This window comes from Ranitomeya imitator, chromosome 4 (assembly GCF_032444005.1).
Source record: "Ranitomeya imitator isolate aRanImi1 chromosome 4, aRanImi1.pri, whole genome shotgun sequence".
In the NCBI taxonomy this organism is placed as follows: domain Eukaryota; kingdom Metazoa; phylum Chordata; class Amphibia; order Anura; family Dendrobatidae; genus Ranitomeya; species Ranitomeya imitator.
Genome location: NC_091285.1, coordinates 625,208,034 through 625,233,605, shown reverse-complemented (window position 1 = coordinate 625,233,605; position 25,572 = coordinate 625,208,034). Strand labels below are relative to the sequence as shown.

Below are 25,572 nucleotides of genomic sequence, written 5' to 3'. Positions count from 1 at the left end.
TTTTTTATATCTAAGAGACTGATTGTTGAGACCATGTGAATGTAGTAGATGTGAACAGGATCGACCACAGCTCCATTCAGACGAAGATCTTCAGAGCTCCAGTTCTCATGATCAGTGGGACCCCATGAACAGCGGATAACTTCCAAATGTAAGATAAACATTATCCAGGAGTCATTTATTAATTTGTATTTACATACAGTGCCTTGCGAAAGTATTCGGCTCCCTGGAACTTTTCAACCTTTTCCCACATATCATGCTTCAAACATAAAGATACCAAATGTAATTTTTTGGTGGAACATAATTGTGAAGTTGAACGAAATTTATTGGCTTTTTTAACTTAATACTTTGTTGTGCCACCTTTTGCTGCAATTACAGCTGCAAGTCCCTTGGGGAATGTCTATATCAGTTTTGTACATCGAGAGACTGAAAATCTTGCCCATTCTTCCTTGGCAAACAGCTCGAGCTCAGTGAGGTTTGATGGAGATCATTTGTGAACAGCAGTTTTCAGTTCTTTCCACAGATTCTCGATTGGATTGAGGTCTGGAATTTGACTTGGCCATTCTAACACCTGGATATGTTTATTTGTGAACCATTCCATTGTAGATTTTGCTTTATGTTTGGGATCATTGTCTTCTTGGAAGAAAAATCTCCATCCCAGTCTCAGGTCTTTTGCAGACTCCAACAGGTTTTCTTCAAGAATGGTCCTGTATTTGGCTCCATCCATCTTCCCATCAATTTTAACCATCTTCCCTGTCCTTGCTGAAGAAAAGCAGGCCCAAACCATGATGCTGCCACCACCATGTTTGACAGTGGGGATGGTGTGTTCAGGGTGATGAGCTGTGTTGCCTTTACGCCAAACATATGGTTTGGCATTGTTGCCAAAAAGTTTGATTTTGGTTTCATCTGACCAGAGCACCTTCTTCCACATGTTTGGTGTGTCTCCCAGGTGGCTTGTTGCAAACTTTAAATGACACTTTTTATGGATATCTTTGAGAAATGGCTTTCTTCTTGCCACTCTTCCATAAAGGCCAGATTTGTGCAGTGTACGACTGATTGTTGTCCTATGGACAGACTGTCCCACCTCAGCTGTAGATCTCTGCAGTTCATCCAGAGTGATCATGGGCCTCTTGGCTGCATCTCTGATCAGTCTTCTCCTTGTTTGAGATGAAAGTTTAGAGGGACGGCCAAATCTGGGGACGCCCAGATTTGATTTTCTCTTGGTAGATTTGCAGTGGTATGATACTCCTTCCATTTCAATATGATTGCTTGCACAGTACTTCTTGTGATGTTTTACGTTTTAAACAGTATGCGGGACATTTAGAAATACATGCCCCGCATGTGCTGATTGTGCTATAAGCTACTACTCTATCAGCACATGTGGGGCATGTATTTCTAAATGTCCCTCATACTGTTTAATAGGCTCATTTCTTTGCCGCTCTGATAGCGCTGCTTTCTTATCAGCAGACGCTCCTTCTGATATTTGCTGCTTTGGGAGTGTTATACTCACTTCTCTTTGCTCTCTAATAGGCTTATTGGGGCCCCACAGTTAGTTTTTACCCCTTCATTTATATAGGGGCACTTTGTTCTCTGGGGACTCCCAGATTTGATTTATTTATCTACATTTATATATTGTCATGTTCTGGTTATATTAGTATTGAGCCATGTTTCACCCATATATGTGCAGTATGTTTGGTGTTTTATTTTCTATACCCTAGGTCGTCCTCTTATATTGATCTATACAGTTTCAATAATATATGAGTGGTGCATATTTGCCTCCTTGTTATTTGTCATCATACTTTGGGCCGTTTGTATATAATTATTCACTATGGGACCAGTGGTGTGCTTATTGTATTTTAACATGTTTTTATTCTTATTGTGTATTCTGTCTTTTTTTCAATCAATTTTTGCACTTTTGTAACTTAATTGTATTTTTGGGTGTGCGCCCTATATGCATAATCTTTTCTCTTACCCTCTTTACATGCTTCCTTGCTACGCATTGAGTGGCATCCCTGACCATAATTGTTGTCTTGAATATTATTGTTTTTTTGCCCAGTTGTGGTGCTCCCTGCCCAAATCCTTCTCTCAGCCGCTACCTCACTGAACTCCATTGCATTTGCAGCTATGAAATGTAAATGCAATTGCTGCGTGCACTGTTATGAACTGGTGGTTCAGAAACACAATGGACCTGGTGGCTAAGAGCACACCAAGTGACCTGATAGTTACTAATAACATAAGACGAGCTCTGAGACGTGGGAACTCTGCTGACCGAAATCCCTAATCCTATCACACCACACTAGAGGTAGCCGTGGAGCGCTCCTGACCAGACCTAGGCGTCTCGGGCACAGCCTGAGAAACTAGCTAGCCCTGAAGATAGAAAGATAAGCCTACCTTGCCTCAGAGAAATTCCCCAAAGGAAAAGGCAGCCCCCCACATATAATGACTGTGAGTAAAGATGAAAATACAAACACAGAGATCAAATAGATTTTAGCAAAGTGAGGCCCGACTTACTAAATAGACCGAGGATAGGAAAGATAGCTTTGCGGTCAGCACAAAAACCTACAAACAACCACGCAGAGGGCGCAAAAAGACCCTCCGCACCGACTAACGGTACGGAGGTGCTCCCTCTGCGTCTCAGAGCTTCCAGCAAGCAAGAAAAACCAATATAGCAAGCTGGACAGAAAAAATAGCAAACAAAAGTAACACCAGCAAAACTTAGCTTATGCAGGGTAGACAGGCCACAAGAACAATCCAGGAGGGAGCAAGACCAATACTGGAACATTGACTGGAGGCCAGGAACAAAGAACTAGGTGGAGTTAAATAGAGCAGCACCTAACGACTTAACCTCGTCACCTGAGGAAGGAAACTCAGAAGCCGCAGCCCCACTCACATCCACCAGAGGAAGCTCATAGACAGAACCAGCCGAAGTACCACTCATGACCACAGGACGGAGCTTGACCACAGAATTCACAACAGTACCCCCCCCCCCTTGAGGAGGGGTCACCGAACCCTCACCAGAGCCCCCAGGCCGACCAGGATGAGCCAAATGAAAGGCACGAACCAGATCGGCAGCATGAACATCAGAGGCAAAGACCCAGGAATTATCTTCCTGACCATAACCCTTCCACTTAACCAGGTACTGGAGTTTCCGTCTCGAAATACGAGAATCCAAAATCTTCTCCACTATATACTCCAACTCCCCCTCAACCAAAACCGGGGCAGGAGGATCAACGGATGGAACCACAGGTGCCACGTATCTCCGCAACAATGACCTATGGAATACATTATGGATGGAAAAAGAAGCAGGACGGATCAAACGAAAAGACACAGGATTAAGAACCTCAGAAATCCTATACGGACCAATGAAACGAGGCTTAACCCCTTTACCCCCAAGGGTGGTTTGCACGTTAATGACCGGGCCAATTTTTACAATTCTGACCACTGTCCCTTTATGAGGTTATAACTCTGGAACGCTTCAATGGATCTTGGTGATTCTGACATTGTTTTCTCGTGACATATTGTACTTCATGACAATGGTAAAAATTCTTTGATAGTACCTGCGTTTATTTGTGAAAAAAACAGAAATTTGGCGAAAATTATGAAAATTTCGCAATTTTCCAACTTTGAATTTTTATGCAATTAAATCACAGAGATATGTCACACAAAATACTTAATAAGTAACATTTCCCACATGTCTACTTTACATCAGCACAATTTTGGAACCAAAATTTTTTTTTGTTAGGGAGTTATAAGGGTTAAAAGTTGACCAGCAATTTCTCATTTCTACAACACCATTTTATTTTAGGGACCACATCTCATTTGAAGTCATTTTGAGGGGTCTATATGATAGAAAATACCCAAGTGTGACACCATTCTAAAAACTACACCCCTCAAGGTGCTCAAAACCATATTCAAGAAGTTTATTAACCCTTCTGGTGCTTCACAGGAATTTTTTGAATGTTTAAATAAAAATGAACATTTAACTTTTTTTCACAAAAAATTTACTTCAGCTCCAATTTGTTTTATTTTACCAAGGGTAACAGGAGAAAATGGACCCCAAACATTGTTGTACAATTTGTCCTGAGTATGCCAATACCCCACATGTGGGGGTAAACCACTGTTTGGGCGCATGGCAGAGCTCGGAAGCGAAGGAGTGCCATTTGACTTTTCAACGCAAAATTGACTGGAATTGAGATGGGACGCCATGTTTCGTTTGGAGAGCCCCTGATGTGGCTAAACATTGAAACCCCCCACAAGTGACACCATTTTGGAAAGTAGACCCCCTAAGGAACTTATCTAGAGGTGTGGTGAGCACTTTGACCCACCAAGTGCTTCACAGAAGTTTATAATGTAGAACCGTAGAAATAAAAAATCATATTTTTTCACAAAAATTATCTTTTCGCCCCCAATTTTTTATTTTCCCAAGGGTAAGAGAAGAAATTGGACCCCAAAAGTTGTTGTACAATTTGTCCTGAGTACGCTGATAGCCCATATGTGGGGGTAAACCACTGTTTGGGCGGATGGGAGAGCTCGGAAGGGAAGGAGCGCCGTTTGACTTTTCAATGCAAAATTGACAGGAATTGAGATGGGACGCCATGTTGCGTTTGAAGAGCCACTGATGTGCCTAAACATTGAAACCCCCCACAAGTGACACCATTTTGGAAAGTAGACCCCCTAAGGAACTTATCTAGAGGTGTGGTGAGCACTTTGACCCACCAAGTGCTTCACAGAAGTTTATAATGTAGAACCGTAAAAATAAAAAATCATATTTTTTTCACAAAAATTATCTTTTCGCCCCCAATTTTTTATTTTCCCAAGGGTAAGAGAAGAAATTGGACCCCAAAAGTTGTTGTACAATTTGTCCTGAGTACGCTGATACCCCATATGTGGAGGTAAACCACTGTTTGGGCGGATGGGAGAGCTCGGAAGGGAAGGAGCGCCTTTTGACTTTTCAAAGCAAAATTGACAGGAATTGAGAGAGAACACCATGTTGCGTTTGAAGAGCCACTGATGTGCCTAAACATTGAAACCCCCCACAAATGACACCATTTTGGAAAGTAGACCCCCTAAGGAACTTATCTAGAGGTGTGGTGAGCACTTTGACCCACCAAGTGCTTCACAGAAGTTTATAATGCAGAGCCGTAAAAATAAAACAAAAATTTTTTCCCACAAAAATTATTTTTTAGCCCCCAGTTTTGTATTTTCCCGAGGGTAACAGGAGAAATTCGACCCCACAATTTGTTGTCCAATTTGTCCTGAGTGCGCTGATACCCCATATGTGGGGGGGGGAACCACTGTTTGGGCGCATGGGAGGGCTCGGAAGGGAAGGAGCTCCATTTGGAATGAGGACTTAGATGGAATGGTCTGCAGGTGTCACATTGCATTTGCAGAGCCCCTAATGTACCTAAACAGTAGAAACCTCCCACAAATGACACCATTTTGGAAACTAGACCCCCTAAGGAACTCATCTAGATGTGTTGTGATAGCTTTGAACCCCCAAGTGTTTCACTACAGTTTGTAACGCAGAGATGTGAAAATTAAAAAAAAAAAATCTTTCCCCCCAAAATTATTTTTTAGCCCCCAGTTTTGTATTTTCCCGAGGGTAAGAGGAGAAATTCGACCCCAAAAGTTGTTGTCCAATTTGTCTTGAGTACGCTGATACCCCATATGTTGGGGGAAACCACCGTTTGAGCGCATGGCAGAGCTCGGAAGGGAAGGAGCGCCATTTGGAATGCAGACTTAGATGGAATGGTCTGCAGACGTCACATTGCGTTTGCAGAACCCCTAATGTACCTAAACAGTAGAAACCCCCCACAAGTGACCCCATATTGGAAACTAGACCCCCCAGGGAACTAATCTAGATGTGTTGTGAGAACTTTGAACCCCCAAGTGTTTCACTACAGTTTATAACGCAGAGCTGTGAAAATAAAAAATCTTTTTTTCCCACAAAAAATATGTTTTAGCCCCGAGTTTTGTATTTTCCCAAGGGTAACAAGAGAAATTGGACCCCAAAAGTTGTTGTCCTATTTGTCCTGAGTACGCTGATACCCCATATGTTGGGGTAAACCCCTGTTTGGGCACACGGGAGAGCTCGGAAGGGAAGAAGCACTGTTTTACTTTTTCAACGCAGAATTGGCTGGAATTGAGATCGGACGCCATGTCGCGTTTGGAGAGCCCCTGATGTGCCTAAACAGTGGAAACCCCACAATTATAACTGAAACCCTAATCCAAACACATCCCTAACCCTAATCCCAACAGTAACCCTAACCACACCTCTAACCCAGACACACCCCTAACCCTAATCCCAACCCTATTCCCAACCGTAAATGTAATCTAAACCCTAACTGTAACTTTAGCCCCAACCCAAACTGTAGCCCTAGCCCTAATCCTAACCCTAGCCCTAACCCTAGCCCTAACCCTAACCCTAACCCTAGCCCTAGCCCTAACCCTAGCCCTAACCCTGGCTCTAACCCTAACCCTAGCCCTAACCCTAGCCCTAACCCTAGCCCTAACCCTAGCCCTAACCCTAACCCTAGCCCTAACCCTAGCCCTAACCCTAACCCTAGCCCTAACCCTAACCCTAGCCCTAACCCTAGCCCTAACCCTAGCCCTAACCCTAACCCTAACCCTAGCTCTAACCCTAACCCTAGCCCTAACCCTAGCCCTAACTCTAACCCTAGCCCTAATGGGAAAATGGAAATAAATACATTTTTTTAATTTTTCCCTAACTAAGGGGGTGATGAAGGGGGGTTTGATTTACTTTTATAGCGGTTTTTTTAGCGGATTTTTATGATTGGCAGCCGTCACACACTGAAAGACGCTTTTTATTGCAAAAAATATTTTTTGCGTTACCACATTTTGAGAGCTATAATTTTTCTATATTTTGGTCCACAGAGTCATGTGAGGTCTTGTTTTTTGCGGGACGAGTTGACGTTTTTATTGGTAACATTTTCGGGCACGTGACATTTTTTGATCGCTTTTTATTCCGATTTTTGTGAGGCAGAATTACCAAAAACCAGCTATTCATGAATTTCTTTTGGGGGAGGCGTTTATACCGTTCCGCGTTTGGTAAAATTGATAAAGCAGTTTTATTCTTCGGGTCAGTATGATTACAGCGACACCTCATTTATATCATTTTTTTATGTTTTGGCGCTTTTATACGATAAAAACTATTTTATAGAAAAAATAATTATTTTGGCATCGCTTTATTCTCAGGACTGTAACTTTTTTATTTTTTTGCTGATGATGCTGTATGGCGGCTCGTTTTTTGCGGGACAAGATGACGTTTTCAGCGGTACCACGGTTATTTATATCTGTCTTTTTGATCGCGTGTTATTCCACTTTTTGTTCGGCGGTATGATAATAAAGCGTTGTTTTTTGCCTCGTTTTTTTCTTTTTTTTTCTTACGGTGTTTACTGAAGTGGTTAACTAGTGGGCCAGTTTTATAGGTCGGGCCGTTACGGACGCGGCGATACTAAATATGTGTACTTTTATTGTTTTGTTTTTTTTATTTAGATAAAGAAATGTATTTATGGGAATAATATTTTTTTTTTTTTCATTATTTTGGAATATTTTTTTTTATTTTTTTTTACACATTTGAAATTTTTTTTTATACTTTTTTACTTTGTCCCAGTGGGGGGACATCACATATCGGTGATCTGACAGTTTGCACAGCACTCTGTCAGATCACCGATCTGATATCAGTGCAGGCTGCTTCACAGTGCCTGCTCTGAGCAGGCTTCTGTGAAGCCACCTCCCTCCCTGCAGGACCCGGATCCGCGGCCATCTTGGATCCGGGGCTCGAGCAGGGAGGGAGGGAGGTAAGACCCTCGCAGCAACGCGATCACATCGCGTTGCTGCGGGGGGCTCAGGGAAGCCCGCAGGGAGCCCCCTCCCTGCGCGGTGCTTCCCTGCACCGCCGGCACATCGCGATCATCTTTGATCGCGGTGTGCCAGGGGTTAATGTGCCAGGGGCGGTCCGTGACCGCTCCTGGCACATAGTGCCGGATGTCAGCTGCGATAGGCAGCTGACACCCGGCCGTGATCGGCGGCGCTCCCCCCGTGAGCGCCGCCGATCGCGCTGGACGTACTATCCCGTCCATGGTCATAGGGGCCCGCCCACCCCACATGGACGGGATAGTACGTCCGATGTCAGAAAGGGGTTAAACTTAGGAGAGGAAACCTTCATAGGAATATAACGAGATGACAACCAAACCAAATCCCCAACACGAAGTCGGGGACCCACACAGCGCCTGCGGTTAGCGAAACGTTGAGCCTTCTCCTGGGACAATGTCAAATTGTCCACTACATGAGTCCAAATCTGCTGCAACCTATCCACCACAGTATCCTCACCAGGACAGTCTGAAGACTCAACCTGCCCTGAAGAGAAACGAGGATGGAAACCAGAATTGCAGGAAAACGGCGAAACCAAAGTAGCCGAGCTGGCCCGATTATTAAGGGCGAACTCAGCCAAAGGGAAAAAGGACACCCAATCATCCTGATCGGCAGAAACAAAACATCTCAGATATGTTTCCAAGGTCTGATTGGTTCGTTCAGTCTGGCCATTTGTCTGAGGATGGAAAGCCGAGGAAAAAGACAAATCAATGCCCATCCTAGCACAAAAGGCTCGCCAAAACCTCGAAACAAACTGGGAACCTCTGTCAGAAACGATGTTCTCCGGAATGCCATGTAAACGAACCACATGCTGGAAGAACAATGGCACCAAATCAGAGGAGGAAGGCAATTTAGACAAGGGTACCAAATGGACCATCTTAGAGAAGCGATCACAAACCACCCAAATGACCGACATTTTTTGAGAGACGGGGAGATCCGAAATAAAATCCATAGAGATATGTGTTGAGGGCCTCTTAGGGACCGGCAAGGGCAAAAGCAACCCACTGGCAGGAGAACAGCAAGGCTTAGCCCGAGCACAAATCCCACAGGACTGCACAAACGAACGCACATCCCGCGACAGAGACGGCCACCAAAAGGATCTAGCCACCAAATCTCTGGTACCAAAGATTCCAGGATGACCAGCCAACACCGAACAATGAACCTCAGAGATAACTCTTCTCGTCCATTTATCAGGGACAAACAGTTTCTCCGCTGGGCAACGGTCAGGTCTATTAGCCAGAAATTTTTGCAGCACCCGCCGCAAATCAGGGGAGATGGCAGACAAAATTACCCCCTCTTTGACAATACCCACCGGCTCAGGCAAACCCGGAGAGTCGGGCACAAAACTCCTAGACAGGGCATCCGCCTTCACATTTTTAGAGCCCGGAAGGTAGGAAACCACAAAGTCAAAACGGGAGAAAAACAGCGACCAACGAGCCTGTCTAGGATTCAACCGTTTGGCAGACTCGAGATAAGTCAAGTTCTTGTGATCAGTCAAGACCACCACGTGATGCTTGGCTCCTTCAAGCCAATGACGCTACTCCTCGAATGCCCACTTCATGGCCAGCAACTCTAGATTGCCAACATCATAATTACGCTCAGCAGGCGAAAACTTCCTGGAAAAGAAGGCGCATGGTTTCATCACCGAGCCATCAGAACTTCTTTGCAAAAAAACAGCCCCTGCTCCAATCTCAGAAGCATCAACCTCGACCTGGAACGGGAGCGAAACATCTGGTTGGCACAACACAGGGGCAGAAGAAAAACGATGCTTCAACTCCTGAAAAGCTTCCACAGCAGCAGAAGACCAATTGACCACATCAGCACCCTTCTTGGTCAAATCAGTCAACGGTTTAGCAATACTAGAAAAATTATTGATGAAGCAAAGCCCAGGAACTTTTGCAGACTCTTCAGAGATGTCGGCTGAGTCCAATCATAAATGGCCTGAACTTTAACAGGGTCCATCTCGATAGTAGAAGGGGAAAAAATGAAACCCAAAAATGAAACCTTCTGAACACCAAAGAGACACTTTAACCCCTTCACAAACAAAGAATTTGCACGCAGGACCTGGAACACCATTCTAACCTGCTTCACGTGAGACTCCCAATCATCCGAGAAGACCAAAATATCATCCAAGTATACAATCAGGAATTTATCCAGGTACTCTCGGAAGATGTCATGCATAAAGGACTGAAACACTGATGGAGCATTAGAAAGCCCGAATGGCATAACCAGGTACTCAAAATGGCCCTCGGGCGTATTAAATGCTGTTTTCCATTCATCGCCCTGTTTAATACGCACAAGATTATACGCACCACGAAGATCTATCTTGGTGAACCAACTAGCCCCCTTAATCCGAGCAAACAAATCAGACAGCAGCGGCAAGGGGTACTGAAATTTGACTGTGATTTTATTTACATAGTAACATAGTAACATAGTAACATAGTTAGTAAGGCCGAAAAAAGACATTTGTCCATCCAGTTCAGCCTATATTCCATCATAATAAATACCCAGATCTACGTCCTTCTACAGAACCTAATAATTGTATGATACAATATTGTTCTGCTCCAGGAAGACATCCAGGCCTCTCTTGAACCCCTCGACTGAGTTCGCCATCACCACCTCCTCAGGCAAGCAATTCCAGATTCTCACTGCCCTAACAGTAAAGAATCCTCTTCTATGTTGGTGGAAAAACCTTCTCTCCTCCAGACGCAAAGAATGCCCCCTTGTGCCCGTCACCTTCCTTGGTATAAACAGATCCTCAGCGAGATATTTGTATTGTCCCCTTATATACTTATACATGGTTATTAGATCGCCCCTCAGTCGTCTTTTTTCTAGACTAAATAATCCTAATTTCGCTAATCTATCTGGGTATTGTAGTTCTCCCATCCCCTTTATTAATTTTGTTGCCCTCCTTTGTACTCTCTCTAGTTCCATTATATCCTTCCTGAGCACCGGTGCCCAAAACTGGACACAGTACTCCATGTGCGGTCTAACTAGGGATTTGTACAGAGGCAGTATAATGCTCTCATCATGTGTATCCAGACCTCTTTTAATGCACCCCATGATCCTGTTTGCCTTGGCAGCTGCTGCCTGGCACTGGCTGCTCCAGGTAAGTTTATCATTAACTAGGATCCCCAAGTCCTTCTCCCTGTCAGATTTACCCAGTGGTTTCCCGTTCAGTGTGTAATGGTGATATTGATTCCCTCTTCCCATGTGTATAACCTTACATTTATCATTGTTAAACCTCATCTGCCACCTTTCAGCCCAAGTTTCCAACTTATCCAGATCCATCTGTAGCAGAATACTATCTTCTCTTGTATTAACTGCTTTACATAGTTTTGTATCATCTGCAAATATCGATATTTTACTGTGTAAACCTTCTACCAGATCATTAATGAATATGTTGAAGAGAACAGGTCCCAATACTGACCCCTGCGGTACCCCACTGGTCACAGCGACCCAGTTAGAGACTATACCATTTATAACCACCCTCTGCTTTCTATCACTAAGCCAGTTACTAACCCATTTACACACATTTTCCCCCAGACCAAGCATTCTCATTTTGTGTACCAACCTCTTGTGCGGCACGGTATCAAACGCTTTGGAAAAATCGAGATATACCACGTCCAATGACTCACCGTGGTCCAGTCTATAGCTTACCTCTTCATAAAAACTGATTAGATTGGTTTGACAGGAGCGATTTCTCATAAACCCATGCTGATATGGAGTTAAACAGTTATTCTCATTGAGATAATCCAGAATAACATCCCTCAGAAACCCTTCAAATATTTTACCAACAATAGAGGTTAGACTTACTGGCCTATAATTTCCAGGTTCACTTTTAGAGCCCTTTTTGAATATTGGCACCACATTTGCTATGCGCCAGTCCTGCGGAACAGACCCTGTCGCTATAGAGTCACTAAAAATAAGAAATAATGGTTTATCTATTACATTACTTAGTTCTCTTAGTACTCGTGGGTGTATGCCATCCGGACCCGGAGATTTATCTATTTTAATCTTATTTCGCACCTCTTCTTGGGTTAGATTGGTGACCCTTGGTGACCCTTAATATAGGGTTTTCATTGTTTCTTGGGATTTCACCTAGCATTTCATTTTCCACCGTGAATACCGTGGAGAAGAAGGTGTTTAATATGTTAGCTTTTTCCTCGTCATCTACAACCATTCTTTCCTCACTATTTTTTAAGGGGCCTACATTTTCAGTTTTTATTCTTTTACTATTGATATAGTTGAAGAACAGTTTGGGATTAGTTTTACTCTCCTTAGCAATGTGCTTCTCTGTTTCCTTTTTGGCAGCTTTAATTAGTTTTTTAGATAAAGTATTTTTCTCCCTATAGTTTTTTAGAGCTTCAATGGTGCCATCCTGCTTTAGTAGTGCAAATGCTTTCTTTTTACTGTTAATTGCCTGTCTTACTTCTTTGTTTAGCCACATTGGGTTTTTCCTATTTCTAGTCCTTTTATTCCCACAAGGTATAAACCGCTTACACTGCCTATTTAGGATGTTCTTAAACATTTCCCATTTATTATCTGTATTCTCATTTCTGAGGATATTGTCCCAGTCTACCAGATTAAGGGCATCTCTAAGCTGTTCAAACTTTGCCTTCCTAAAGTTCAATGTTTTTGTGACTCCCTGACAAGTCCCCCTAGTGAAAGACAGGTGAAACTGCACAATATTGTGGTCGCTATTTCCTAAATGCCCAACCACCTGCAGATTTGTTATTCTGTCAGGTCTATTAGATAGTATTAGGTCTAAAAGTGCTGCTCCTCTGGTTGGATTCTGCACCAATTGTGAAAGATAATTTTTCTTGGTTATTAGCAGAAACCTGTTGCCTTTATGGGTTTCACAGGTTTCTGTTTCCCAGTTAATATCCGGGTAGTTAAAGTCCCCCATAACCAGGACCTCATTATGGGTTGCAGCTTCATCTATCTGCTTTAGAAGTAGACTTTCCATGCTTTCTGTTATATTTGGGGGTTTGTAACAGACCCCAATGAGAATTTTGTTACCATTTTTCCCTCCATGAATTTCAACCCATATGGACTCGACATCCTCATTCCCTTCGCTAATATCCTCCCTTAAAGTGGACTTTAGACAAGACTTTACATAGAGACAAACCCCTCCTCCTCTCCGATTTTTACGATCCTTTCTAAACAGACTGTATTTAGAAGGCGGTAATCAATACAAGGTCTCAGTGAACCATCCTTCTTGGCCACAAAAAAGAACCCTGCTCCCAATGGCGACGACGACGGGCGAATATGACTCTTCTCCAAGGATTCCTTTACGTAACTCCGCATAGCGGCGTGCTCAGGCACAGATAAATTAAACAGTCGACCTTTAGGAAACTTACTATCAGGAATCAAATCGATAGCACAATCGCAATCCCTATGCGGAGGTAGAGCACTGGACTTGGGCTCATCAAATACATCCCGGTAATCCGACAAGAACTCTGGGACCTCAGAAGGGGTGGATGATGAAATAGACAGGAATGGAACATCAACATGTACCCCTGACAACCCCAGCTGGACACAGACATTGATTTCCAATCCAATACTGGGTTATGGACTTGTAGCCATGGCAACCCCAACACGACCACATCATGCAGATTATGCAACACCAAAAAGCGAATATCCTTCTGATGCGCAGGAGCCATGCACATGGTCAGCTGGGTCCAGTACTGAGGCTTATTCTTGGCCAAAGGCGTAGCATCAATTCCTCTCAATGGAATAGGATACTGCAAGAGCTCCAAGAAAAACCCACAGCGCCTAGCAAACTCCAAGTCCATCAAATTCAGGGCAGCACCTGAATCCACAAATGCCATGACAGAATAGGATGACAAAGAGCAGATCAAAGTAACGGACAAAAGAAATTTCGACTGTACCGTACCAATGGTGGCAGACCTAGCGAACCGCTTAGTGCGCTTAGGACAATCGGAGATAGCATGAGTGGAATCACCACAGTAAAAACACAGCCCATTCTGACGTCTGTGTTCTTGCCGTTCAGCTCTGGTCAAAGTCCTATCGCATTGCATAGGCTCAGGTTTATGCTCAGATAATACCGCCAAATGGTGCACAGTTTTACGCTCACGCAAGCGTCGATCGATCTGAATGGCCAAAGACATAGACTCATTCAGACCAGCGGGCATAGGAAATCCCACCATGACAACCTTAAGGGCTTCAGAGAGACCCTTTCTGAAAATTGCTGCCAGCGCACATTCATTCCATTGAGTGAGCACAGACCACTTCCTAAACTTCTGACAATATATCTCTACCTCATCCTGACCCTGACACAGAGCCAGCAAATTTTTCTCTGCCTGATCCACTGAATTAGGTTCATCATAAAGCAATCCGAGCGCCAGAAAAAACGCATCAATATTACATAATACAGGATCTCCTGGCGCAAGGGAAAATGCCCAGTCTTGAGGGTCGCCACGTAATAAAGAAATAATGATCTTAACTTGTTGAACTGGGTCACCAGAGGAGCGGGGTTTCAAAGCCAGAAACAGTTTACAATTATTTTTAAAACTCAGAAACTTAGCTCTATCTCCAGAAAACAAATCAGGAATAGGAATTCTTGGTTCTAACATAGAATTCTGAACCACAAAGTCTTGAATATTTTGTACTCTTGCAGTGAGATGATCCACACAAGAAGACAGACCTTTAACCCCTTAGCGACCGCCGATACGCCTTTTAACGGCGGCCGCTAAGGGTACTTAAACCACAGCGCCGTTAATTAACGGCGCTGTGGAAAAAGTCAATAGCGCCCCCCGAAGGCCGATTTTCTCCGGGGTCTCGGCTGCCGGGGGTAGCCGAGACCCCAGAGAACATGATTCGGGGGTTTTTTAACCCACCCCGCATTTGCGATTGCCGGTAATTAACCGTTTACCAGCGATCGTAAAAAAAAAACAAAAAAACGCGATCTCTTTTTAATTTCTCTGTCCTCCGATGTGATTGCACATCGGAGGACAGAGAAAAGGGGTCCCAGGTGGCCCCCCAATACCCACCCAGCTCCCCCGATGCTCCTCGTGTCTCCCGGTGGGCGCCGCCATCTTCAAAATGGCGGGCGCATGCGCAGTGCGCCCGCCGGCCGGCACCGGGAGAATCTTTGGGGTCTCGGCTGCCGGGGGTAGCCGAGACCCCAAACAGCATGATCGGGGTCGGTATTACCGACCCCTGTTTTGCGATCGCCGGTAATTAACTGTTTACCGGCGACCGCAAAAAAAAAAAAAAGTAAAGTGTAATTCTCTGTCCTCTGATGTGATCGCACATCAGAGGACAGAGAAATAGGGGGATTCGGGGACCCTAGCATACACACCTAGGTCCCTGGATCCTCTTGCTGCTCCTCCTGGCCGCCGGCAGAAGAAAATGGCGGGCGCATGCCCAGTGCGCCCGCCATCTGTCTCCATCTGCCGGCCGGCAGGAGAACAGCAGTTGGGGCTAAAATTAGGGTTAGGGGTAGGGTTAGGGGTAGTGGTAGGGGTAGTTTTAGGGGTAGGGCTAGGGTTAGGGCTAGGGGTAGGGTTAGGGGTAGGGTTAGGGCTAGGGTTAGGGCTAGGGTTAGGGGTAGGGTTAGGGGTAGGGTTAGGGCTAGGGCTAGGGCTAGGGTTAGGGGTAGGGTTAGGGGTAGGGTTAGGGGTAGGGTTAGGGGTAGGGTTAGGGGTAGGGTTAGGGCTAGGGTTGGGGCTAAATTTAGGGTTAGGGTTGGGGCTAAATTTAGGGTTAGGGTTGGGGCTAAATTTAGGGTTAGGGTTGGGACTAAATTTAGGGTTAGGCTTCTTTCACACTTACGTCGGTACGGGGCCGTCGCAATGCGTCGGCCCGACATACCAACGCACGTTGTGAAAATTGTGCACAACGTGGGCAGCAGCTGTAGTTTTTCAACGCATCCGCTGCCCAATCTATGTCCTGGGGAGGAGGGGGCGGAGTTACGGCCACGCATGCGCGGTCAGAAATGGCGGATGCGACGTACAAAAAAACGTTTCATTGAACGTTTTTTGTGCCGACGCTCCGCCAAAACACAACTGATCCAGTGCACGATGGACGCGACTTGTGGCCATCCGTCACGATCCGTCGGCAATACAAGTCTATGGGCAAAAAACGCATCCTGCGGGCACATTTGCAGGATCCGTTTCTTGTCCAAAACGACGGATTGCGACGGAATGCGAAACGACGCAAGTGTGAAAGTAGCCTTAGGGCTAGGGTTAGGGTTGGGGCTAAAGTTAGGGCTAGGGTTGGGGCTAAAGTTAGGGTTAGAGCTGGGATTAGGGTTAGGGTTTGGATTAGGGTTGGTATTAGGGTTAGGGTTGGCATTAGGGTTACGCTTGGGATTAGGGTTAGGTTTGGGATTAGGGTTAAGGTTAGGGTTGTGATTAGGGGTGTATTGGGATTAGGCTTAGGTTTGAGGTTAGGGTTGAGATTAGGATTAGGGGTGTGTTGGATTTAGGGTTTTGATTAGGGTTATGGTTAGGGTTGAGATTAGGGTTGTTTTGGGGTAAGGGTTGTGATTATGGTTAGGGTTAGTGATTAGGATTATGGATCAGGTTGGGATTAGGGTTAGGGGTGTGTTGGGGTTAGGGTTGGAGCTAGAATTGGGGGGTTTCCACTGTTTAGGTACATCAGGGGGTCTCCAAACACGACAGCCAATTTTGCGCTCAAAAAGTCAAATGGTGCTCCCTCCCTTCTGAGCTCTGCCGTGCGCCCAAACAGTGGGTTACCCCCACATATGGGGCATCAGCGTACTCGGGATAAATTGGACAACAACTTCTGGGGTCCAATTTCTCTTGTTACCCTTGTGAAAATAAAAACTTGGGGGCTACAATATCTTTTTTGTGAAAAAAAAAATATTTTTTATTTTCACGACTCTGCATTCTAAACTTCTGTGAAGCACTTGGGCATTCAAAGTTCTCACCACACATCTAGATAAGTTCCTTGGGGGGTCTAGTTTCCAAAATGGGGTCACTTGTGGGGGGTTACTACAGTTTAGGTATATCAGGGGCTCTGGAATCGCAACATAATGCCCACAGACCATTCTATCAAAGTCTGCATTCCAAAAAGGCGCTCCTTCCCTTCCGAGCTCTGCCGTGCGCCCAAACAATGGTTTACCCCCACATATGGTGCATCAGCGTACTCGGGATAAATTGGACAACAACTATTGCAGTCCAATTTCTCCTTTTACCGTTGTGAAAATAAAAACTTGGGGGCTACAATATCTTTTTTGTGGAAAAAAAAATATTTTTTATTTTCACGACTCTGCATTCTAAACTTCTGTGAAGCACTTGGGCATTCAAAGTTCTCACCACACATCTAGATAAGTTCCTTGGGGGGTCTAGTTTCCAAAATGGGGTCACTTGTGGAGGGTTTCTACTGGTTAGGTACATCAGGGGCTCTGCAAACGCAACATAATACCCGCAGACCATACTATCAAAGTCTGCATTCCAAAACGGCGCTCCTTCCTTCCGAGCTCTGCCATGCGCCCAAACAGTGGTTTACCCCCACATATTGGGTACCAGCATACTCAGGACAAATTGGACAACAACTTTTGGGGTCCAATTTCTCTTGTTTCCCTTGTGAAAATAAAAACTTGGGGGCTAAAAAATCTTTTTTGTGGAAAAAAATATATTTTTTATTTTCACGGCTCTGCATTATAAACTTCTGTGAAGCACTTGGGCATTCAAGGTTCTCACCACACATCTAGATAAGTTCCATGGGGGGTCTAGTTTCCAAAATGGGGTCACTTGTGGGGGATTTCTACTGTTTAGGCACATCAGGGGCTCTCCAAACGCGACATGGCGTCCGATCTCAATTCCAGCCAATTCTACATTGAAAAAGTAAAACGGCACTCTTTCTCTTCCAAGCTCTGCGGTGCGCCCAAACAGTGGTTTACCCCCACATATTGGGTATCGACGTACTCAGGAGAAATTGCACAACAACTTTAGTGGTCTAATTTCTCCTGTTACCCTTGTGAAAATAAAAATTTGTGGGCAAAAAGATCATTTTTGTAGAAAAAATTCAATTTTTTTTTTTCACGGCTCTACGTTATAAACTTCTGTGAAGCACATGGGGGTTCAAAGTGCTTGCCACACATCTAGATAAGTTCCTTAAGGGGTCTAGTTTCCAAAATGGTGTCACTTGTGGGGGGTTTCCACTGTTTAGGCACATCAGGGGCTCTCCAAACGCGACATGGCGTCCGATCTCAATTCCAGCCAATTCTACATTGAAAAAGTAAAACGGCGCTCCTTCACTTCTAAGCTCTGCGGTGCGCCCAAACAGTGGTTTACCCTCACATATGGGGTATCGACGTATTCAGGAGAAATCGCACAACAACTTTTGTGGTCTAATTTCTCCTGTTACCCTTGTGAAAATAAGAATTTGTGGGCGAACAGATCATTTTTGTGTAAACAAAAGCGATTTTTTATTTTCACGGCTCTACGTTATAAACTTCTGTGAAGCACTTGGGGGTTCAAAGTGCTCACCACACATCTAGATAAGTTCCTTAAGGGGTCTAGTTTCCAAAATGGTGTCACTTGTGGGGAGTTTCCACTGTTTAGGCACACCAGGGGCTCTCTAAACGTGACATGGCGTCCGATCTCAATTCCAGCCAATTCTGCATTGAAAAAGTCAAACGGCGCTCCTTCACTTCTAAGTTCTGCGGTGCGCCCTAACAGTGGTTTACCCCCACATATGGGGTATTGGCGTATTCAGGAGAAATTGCATAACAAAATTTATGGTTACATTTCTGTTTTTACACTTGTGAAAATAAAAAAAATGGTTCTGAATTAAGATGTTTGCAAAAAAAAGTTAAATGTTCATTTTTTCCTTCCACATTGTTTCAGTTCCTGTGAAGCACGTAAAGGGTTAATAAACTTCTTGAATGTGGTTTTGAGAACCTTGAGGGGTGTAGTTTTTAGAATGGTGTCACACTTCATTATTTTCTATCATATAGACCCCTCAAAATGACTTCAAATGTGATGTGGTCCCTAAAAAAAAACGGTGTTGTAAAAATGAGAAATTGCTGGTCAACTTTTAACTCTTATAACTCCCTAACAAAAAAAAATTTTGTTTCCAAAATTGTGCTGATGTAAAGTAGACATGTGGGAAATGTTATTTATTAACTATTTTTTGTGACATATCTCTCTGATTTAAGGGCATAAAAATACAAAGTTTGAAAATTGCAAAATTTTAAAAATTTTCGCCATATTTCCGTTTTTTTCATAAATAATCGCAAGTAATATCGAAGAAATGTTACCACTAACATGAAGTACAATATGTCACGAAAAAACATTCTCAGAATCAGCGGGATCCGTTGAAGCGTTCAGGAGTTATAACCTCATAAAGTGACAGTGGTCAGAATTGCAAAAATTGGCCTGGTCATTAAGTAATAATAATAATAATAATAATAATTTTATTTATATAGCGCCAACATATTCCGCAGCGCTTTACAAATTATAGAGGGGACTTGTACAGACAATAGACATTACAGCATAACAGAAATACAGTTCAAAACAGATACCAGGAGGAGTGAGGGCCCTGCTCGCAAGCTTACAAGTACCAAATTGGCTCTGTCACTAAGGGGTTAATGTCCATCCCTACACCTGTGTCCTGAACCACCCAAATGTCTAGGGGAAAAGAAAGACAAAACACAGTGCAGAGAAAAAAAAATGGTCTCAGAACTTCTCTTTTCCCTCTATTGAGAAGCATTAGTACTTTGGGCCTCCAGTACTGTTATGAACTGGTGGTTCAGAAACACAATGGACCTGGTGGTTAAGAGCACACCAAGTGACCTGATAGTTACTAATAACATAAGACGAGCTCTGAGACGTGGGAACTCTGCTGACCGCAATCCCTAATCCTATCACACCACACTAGAGGTAGCCGTGGAGCGCTCCTGACCAGACCTAGGTGCCTCGGACACAGCCTGAGAAACTAGCTAGCCCTGAAGATAGAAAAATAAAGCCTACCTTGCCTCAGAGAAATTCCCCAAAGGAAAAGGCAGCCCCCCACATATAATGACTGTGAGTAAAGATGAAAATACAAACACAGAGATGAAATAGATTTAGCAAAGTGAGGCCCGACTTACTAAATAGACCGAGGATAGGAAAGATAGCTTTGCGGTCAGCACAAAAACCTACAAACAACCACGCAGAGGGCGCAAAAAGACCCTCCGCACCGACTAACGGTACGGAGGTGCTCCCTCTGCGTCTCAGAGCTTCCAGCAAGCAAGAAAAACCAATATAGCAAGCTGGACAGAAAAAATAGCAAACAAAAGTAACACCAGCAAAACTTAGCTTATGCAGGGTAGACAGGCCACAAGAACAATCCAGGAGAGAGCAAGACCAATACTGGAACAATGACTGGAGGCCAGGAACAAAGAACTAGGTGGAGTTAAATAGAGCAGCACCTAACGACTTAACCTCGTCACCTGAGGAAGGAAACTCAGAAGCCGCAGCCCCACTCACATCCACCAGAGGAAGCTCATAGACAGAACCAGCCAAAGTACCACTCATGACCACAGGAGGGAGCTTGACCACAGAATTCACAACAGTGCATCGCCCGGGACAGGAGCAGACGAGCTGTAATATCCCCTACTCCACCAGGATCTCCAGCAAGACGCAAGCCACTTCCGACATGTGCCTTGTTGGAGAAGGCACGCGCTGGGGGATGTTGAATAGTGCTGTGTAGTGACATCATCACTCCGTCCACTACTTCACTTCACAGAAGAGGAGGAGGTGTACAAGAGCCGGGATTATGTATAACCACTTTTTTTATTCTTCTATTACAGTGCAGGGCGGCATAAAATGGGAGAAGGGGCTGTCCTGATGGGGGGATAACATGAGGAGAGGGGCTGTGCTGATGGGGGGAAATGGGGGAAGAGGATGGGCTGTGTTAGTGGGGGGATAAAATTAGGGGAGGAGCTGTGTTAATGGGGGATAAAATAAAGTGAGAGGTTGTGCTGATAGGGGGGGATAAAATGACAGGCTATGTTGAACAGGAAAAGGGGAATGAAATGAGGGTCTGTGCAGATAGGGGAATAAACTGAGGAAATGTGCTAATTGAGGGTAATAATCTGAAGGGTTTTGCAGAGGAGGGGAATAAAATGTGGGGCTGTGCAGATGATGGGAATAATATTAGGGGCTGTACAGAGGAGGGGGGATAAAATGAAGACCTGTGCAGAGGAGAGGGAATACAATGCGGGGGGGGGGGAATATAATAATAAGGTATTGTGTAGATGGGGAATAAGCAGAAGGGCTTGCAGATGGAGGAAATAAACTGACAGGCTAATTATCATCATTGTTATCATTGATTGTTCTACTAAGCTTGGTTCTTGTATTCAAGTACTTTTGGTTCTGGTCATGAACGTGTATACTTATAGTGGTCTTGGTGACATATTCATGCACTGAAGGAGGTTCTGGTGATGGAGTCTGGGTCTGTTGATGTATTCATGTACTGATGGTGGATCTAGTGATTCATTCATGTACTAATGGTGGTTATGGTGATGTATTCATGGACAGATGGTGGATCTAGTGATGCATTCATGTACTAATGGTGGTTCTGGTGATGTATTTATGTACTGACTAGATGGTGGCCCGATTCTAATGCATCGGGTATTCTAGAATATGTATGTATATAGCAGCCACATAGTATATAGCACAGGCCATGACATATTCTTGAATACCCGATGCGTTAATACAGGCCACGCAGTATATAACAGTGGCCACACAGTATATAACACAGCCCAAACAGTGTATAACATTGCCCACATAGTATATAACACTGCCCACGTAGTATGTAGCAGCCATGCAGTATATAACGTAGCCCACACAGTATATAACATATAACGCAGCCCACGCAGTATTGAACATTGCCCACATAGTATATAACACTGCCTACGTAGTACATAGCAGCCATGTAGCATATAACGCAGCCCACGCAGTATGTAACACAGCCCACGTAGTATATAGCAATGTGGGCACTACATGCGTGGTTAAAAAAGACTTAAAGGGACACTGTCACCTGAATTTGGAGGGAACAATCTTCAGCCATGGAGGAGTGGTTTTGGGGTTTTTGATTCACCCTTTCCTTACCCGCTGGCTGCATGCTGGCTGCAATATTGGATTGAAGTTCATTCTCTGTCCTCCGTAGTACATGCCTGCACAAGGCAATCTTGATACCACTTTGGTGTAGATACAATGTATTGATCGCCTGTTATTGCATTTTATTGCAATGTTGCAGCGTCCAAAAAATGTAATTCTGGTGTTTGTTTTTCTCATTGCGCCGATTACCGATTGGATATATTTATTTTATATTTTGATACCAAATATGTGTATTTTTAATTATTATTTTATTTTTATTTGGGCAAAAGGGGGGTGATTTCAACTTTTGTGTTTTTTTACATTTTTTTTTATATATATTTTTTAAAAACTTTTTTTCAACTTTTTACTGTCTTCAGTACTTAGCACTGCTATGTATAGCAGATATCACTCTCTCCTATGAACGTCTCCCGATCACATGACGGAGGTGCGTCCATGGCCAGGATTTGTGATGTGCTTCCAGCCAGTGTGTGTTAAATCCCAATGTCAGAGATTGAAAGCGGGATTTAACTAATTAACATTCATGGGTGGAGCACTGCTCCACCAGCAACTGTTAGAGACACTTGATGGCTGATTAAACGATACTTGTGAGCCCGCATTAAAGGCAGGGACACAACAATTGACTTAAATATATGTCAAAGTGCCTCCATGGATTAAATTCTAGGGGACTTATCCTGATACGCAATCTCCCCTCCACTGTCCCTATATAATATCGCTGTTCCCCTATGTGGCATATAAGGAACATTACTATGTCATTCTTTTGCTTGACTTTATACACTCACCTTACAATCTTGGCAGCACAGATCAGCCTCGTCACACTGACATCCTGGCTTCAGTGTACAGGTCTTTGCATCACAGGAGTTACTTGTACATTCCTAGGCAAGACACAACATAACGTTAATAAAGGCTGCTGTGGCCATATATATTCCATCGTCACTCAGCGTTATGTCTTTATTCATTATTGCCATAGACACTTTTCACTACCCGAGTCATGTTATTTTTGCAAAAGGAGGATCTACTAAATATTAATGTCACTTTTCTGGTGGGGTGCCCATACTTATGCACCTGTCAAATTTTGTTTGAATGCAGATTGCACATTTTCTGTTAGTACAATAAACCTCATTTCAAGGCAGAAACATTACTGTGTCCAACAGTTATTAGATATATGAAAATGAAATAGCTGTTGCAAAAAAAACAATTTTTATAAAACATTAAGGTTAAGATTAATAGGGGTGCCCAAACTTTTTCATATACTGTATTTTTGAGACATCACTGTACTTCCTGTGGGGTTAATAAGCAGGTGACATTTCACTGAGAATTGATCATGTCACCTGTTATGGGATTTTCTTGTGTACATAATGTACAAAAGAAAGCGTTTAGTAAATTGGCCTTTACCTCATCCTCTTCCACCATTTCACACACATTATTTTTGAGGGGGACAACAATATCATTTTTGAGTTTCTTACTGTTGTAAATTATTGGTTGCACTTTCTTTGGCAATGAGTCTCTCTGTCTCAACCTTTGCTGCCCTACTTTATTTTTTTACAAAATTTATTTTTTTCTCTAGAATTATTTAATGCGTCGTACCCACCCTCTTCCTTTAATTCCCTAAATGTTCTCTTTTTGTCATTTATTGTGCGCCTAACTGCTCTATTTAGTCGGATGAAAACTTAGAAAGGTGGAGCCAAAAAGTCTGCCTAAAATAAATATAAAAAAAGTCTTTGTTACATAATACAACAACATTTAGTAAAATATTTTTCCACCAGAATTAATAGTAGTACAGAACAACAGGTAGATTGTAAAGGACACAGGCAGAGCGAGTCTGGGAGTCAACACAAGACATTATAGTAAAAGGATCGGGGGAAACATGTTCCTGAGAAATATACCCATGTAGGATAAATGTGTAAATACGCCTTTATAAATACTTTTTTTTATTTATTATAGACAGACTTTTTGACTCCATCTTTCTAAGTTTTTATGCATATTTATAGGAGTGTTCTGTCGCCCTATGATAATTTCTAGGCGGCTCTTTGGTCCTTTATTACAACCTTTGCAATTGCTCTGATCTATTTGTTTATATCCATTTAGCTGGATTATTTCTACCTTGTTTATTCCCATAGGGTATATATTGTGCACAGATCTACTCAGGATGCCCATAAAAGTGTCCCATTTGGTTTGAATAGGGACACTGGACAGGGCATCTCCATTACTAACATCTGGGCTTGATGTCACCTGACAATACAAAGGTGACATCAACCCCATAACTATCACCCACTTGCCACCGCTACAGGGCAATTGGGAAGAGTGAGGTTAAGTGCCAGAGTTCGCGCATTTTAGAGATGCAACTTTTCTGGGATGGCTGAGAGCTGATGTTTTTAGCCTGGGGGGCAGTATCCATGGCCCCTTCCTAGGCTATTAGTATCAGCCCGCAGATGTCTGCATAGCCTTTGCTGGCTATTAATTATAGGGGGACGCTACGTCATTTTTGTAGGTTCTCCTTTTTTAAAAGCCAGTAAAGGCTAATTATTCAGCTGTGAGCTGATATTAATAGCCTGGGAAGCTACATGGGTAATGGGTATTACCCCCTTCCCAGGCTATAAACATCTGCTCCCAGCCATCGGCTTTCCCTCTGCTGGTTACAAAAATTGCGTGGGAGCCCACGCCATTTAAAAAAAAAAAATCTTTTATTAATTAAATACATGTCTAGTAGTTTGCACACAGTGTACTAATTGTATTTGTCACTGACATCTATATATCAACCTATTCCATTTGTATTTACTGTATGTAATCCATCTCTTCTATCCTGTTGGCTCCTGCAGTGATTTTACAGAACATGGCAGATGAATTACCGGCTTTTCTTCTATCTATGTAATATTACATACAGTATATATGTACTAGATGGAGGCCCGATGCTATCGCATCCGGAGGGCGGTAATGTCATGATGGGGGCAGCGTTGAGATTTCTCCCCCCATGTGCTCACCCACCCACCTATTCACTCTCTCTTTCCCCATGTGCTGACTTCTCCCGTCTGTGCTCCTAATGGCATCTTGTGATAATCTAATGACTTTTGCATCAGAGGACTCGTGCTTGACGCCTATGCTTATATGCATTGCTTTTGTCTCAGCGATGCTATTGCTCTTCAAGAGTCTCGTTTGCTCATTGTTGTCTTCAACGTTGTGCCTTTGCTGCTTTCCTTTCATTGTCATTGCGTACGTTTTAGGAGGAGCCATGTTGGCGTTGATATTTGTTTTTTAAAGGGGTTTTCCCACAAACGAAAGTTCATTTTAAAAATTGTCTGTGTCTGACCATGTACAGAACATACCACAGCTTCTGGACAGGGGAGGAAGCAAAAGACAATACTGACATTACAGCAGGAGATTGCAGAGGATACATTTTGTGAGGTAATATATTGCTTAAAAACAGTCAAGTGAAATATTTTACCTGACAAAATGAATCCTCTGTGATCCCCTGCTGTAATGTCAGTATTATCTTTTGCTTCCTCCCCTGCCTAGGAGCTGTGGTATGCTCCGTACACGGTCAGACACAGACAATTTTTAAAATGAACTTTCGTTCGTGGGAAAA

The 25,572-nt window shown here is 43.5% G+C and overlaps 1 protein-coding gene across 1 annotated transcript in view; it reads right to left on the bottom strand.

Annotated features, from left to right (window-relative positions):
- Window positions 1-25,572, bottom strand: part of LOC138674622 (zinc metalloproteinase-disintegrin-like berythractivase) — a 143,903-nt gene that overhangs the window by 23,988 nt on the left and 94,343 nt on the right. Inside the window, exon 19 of the mRNA XM_069762438.1 lies at window positions 22,772-22,864. Within this exon, the coding sequence (XP_069618539.1) occupies window positions 22,772-22,864 (93 nt within the window). The remainder of the gene's footprint in view (window positions 1-22,771; window positions 22,865-25,572) is intronic.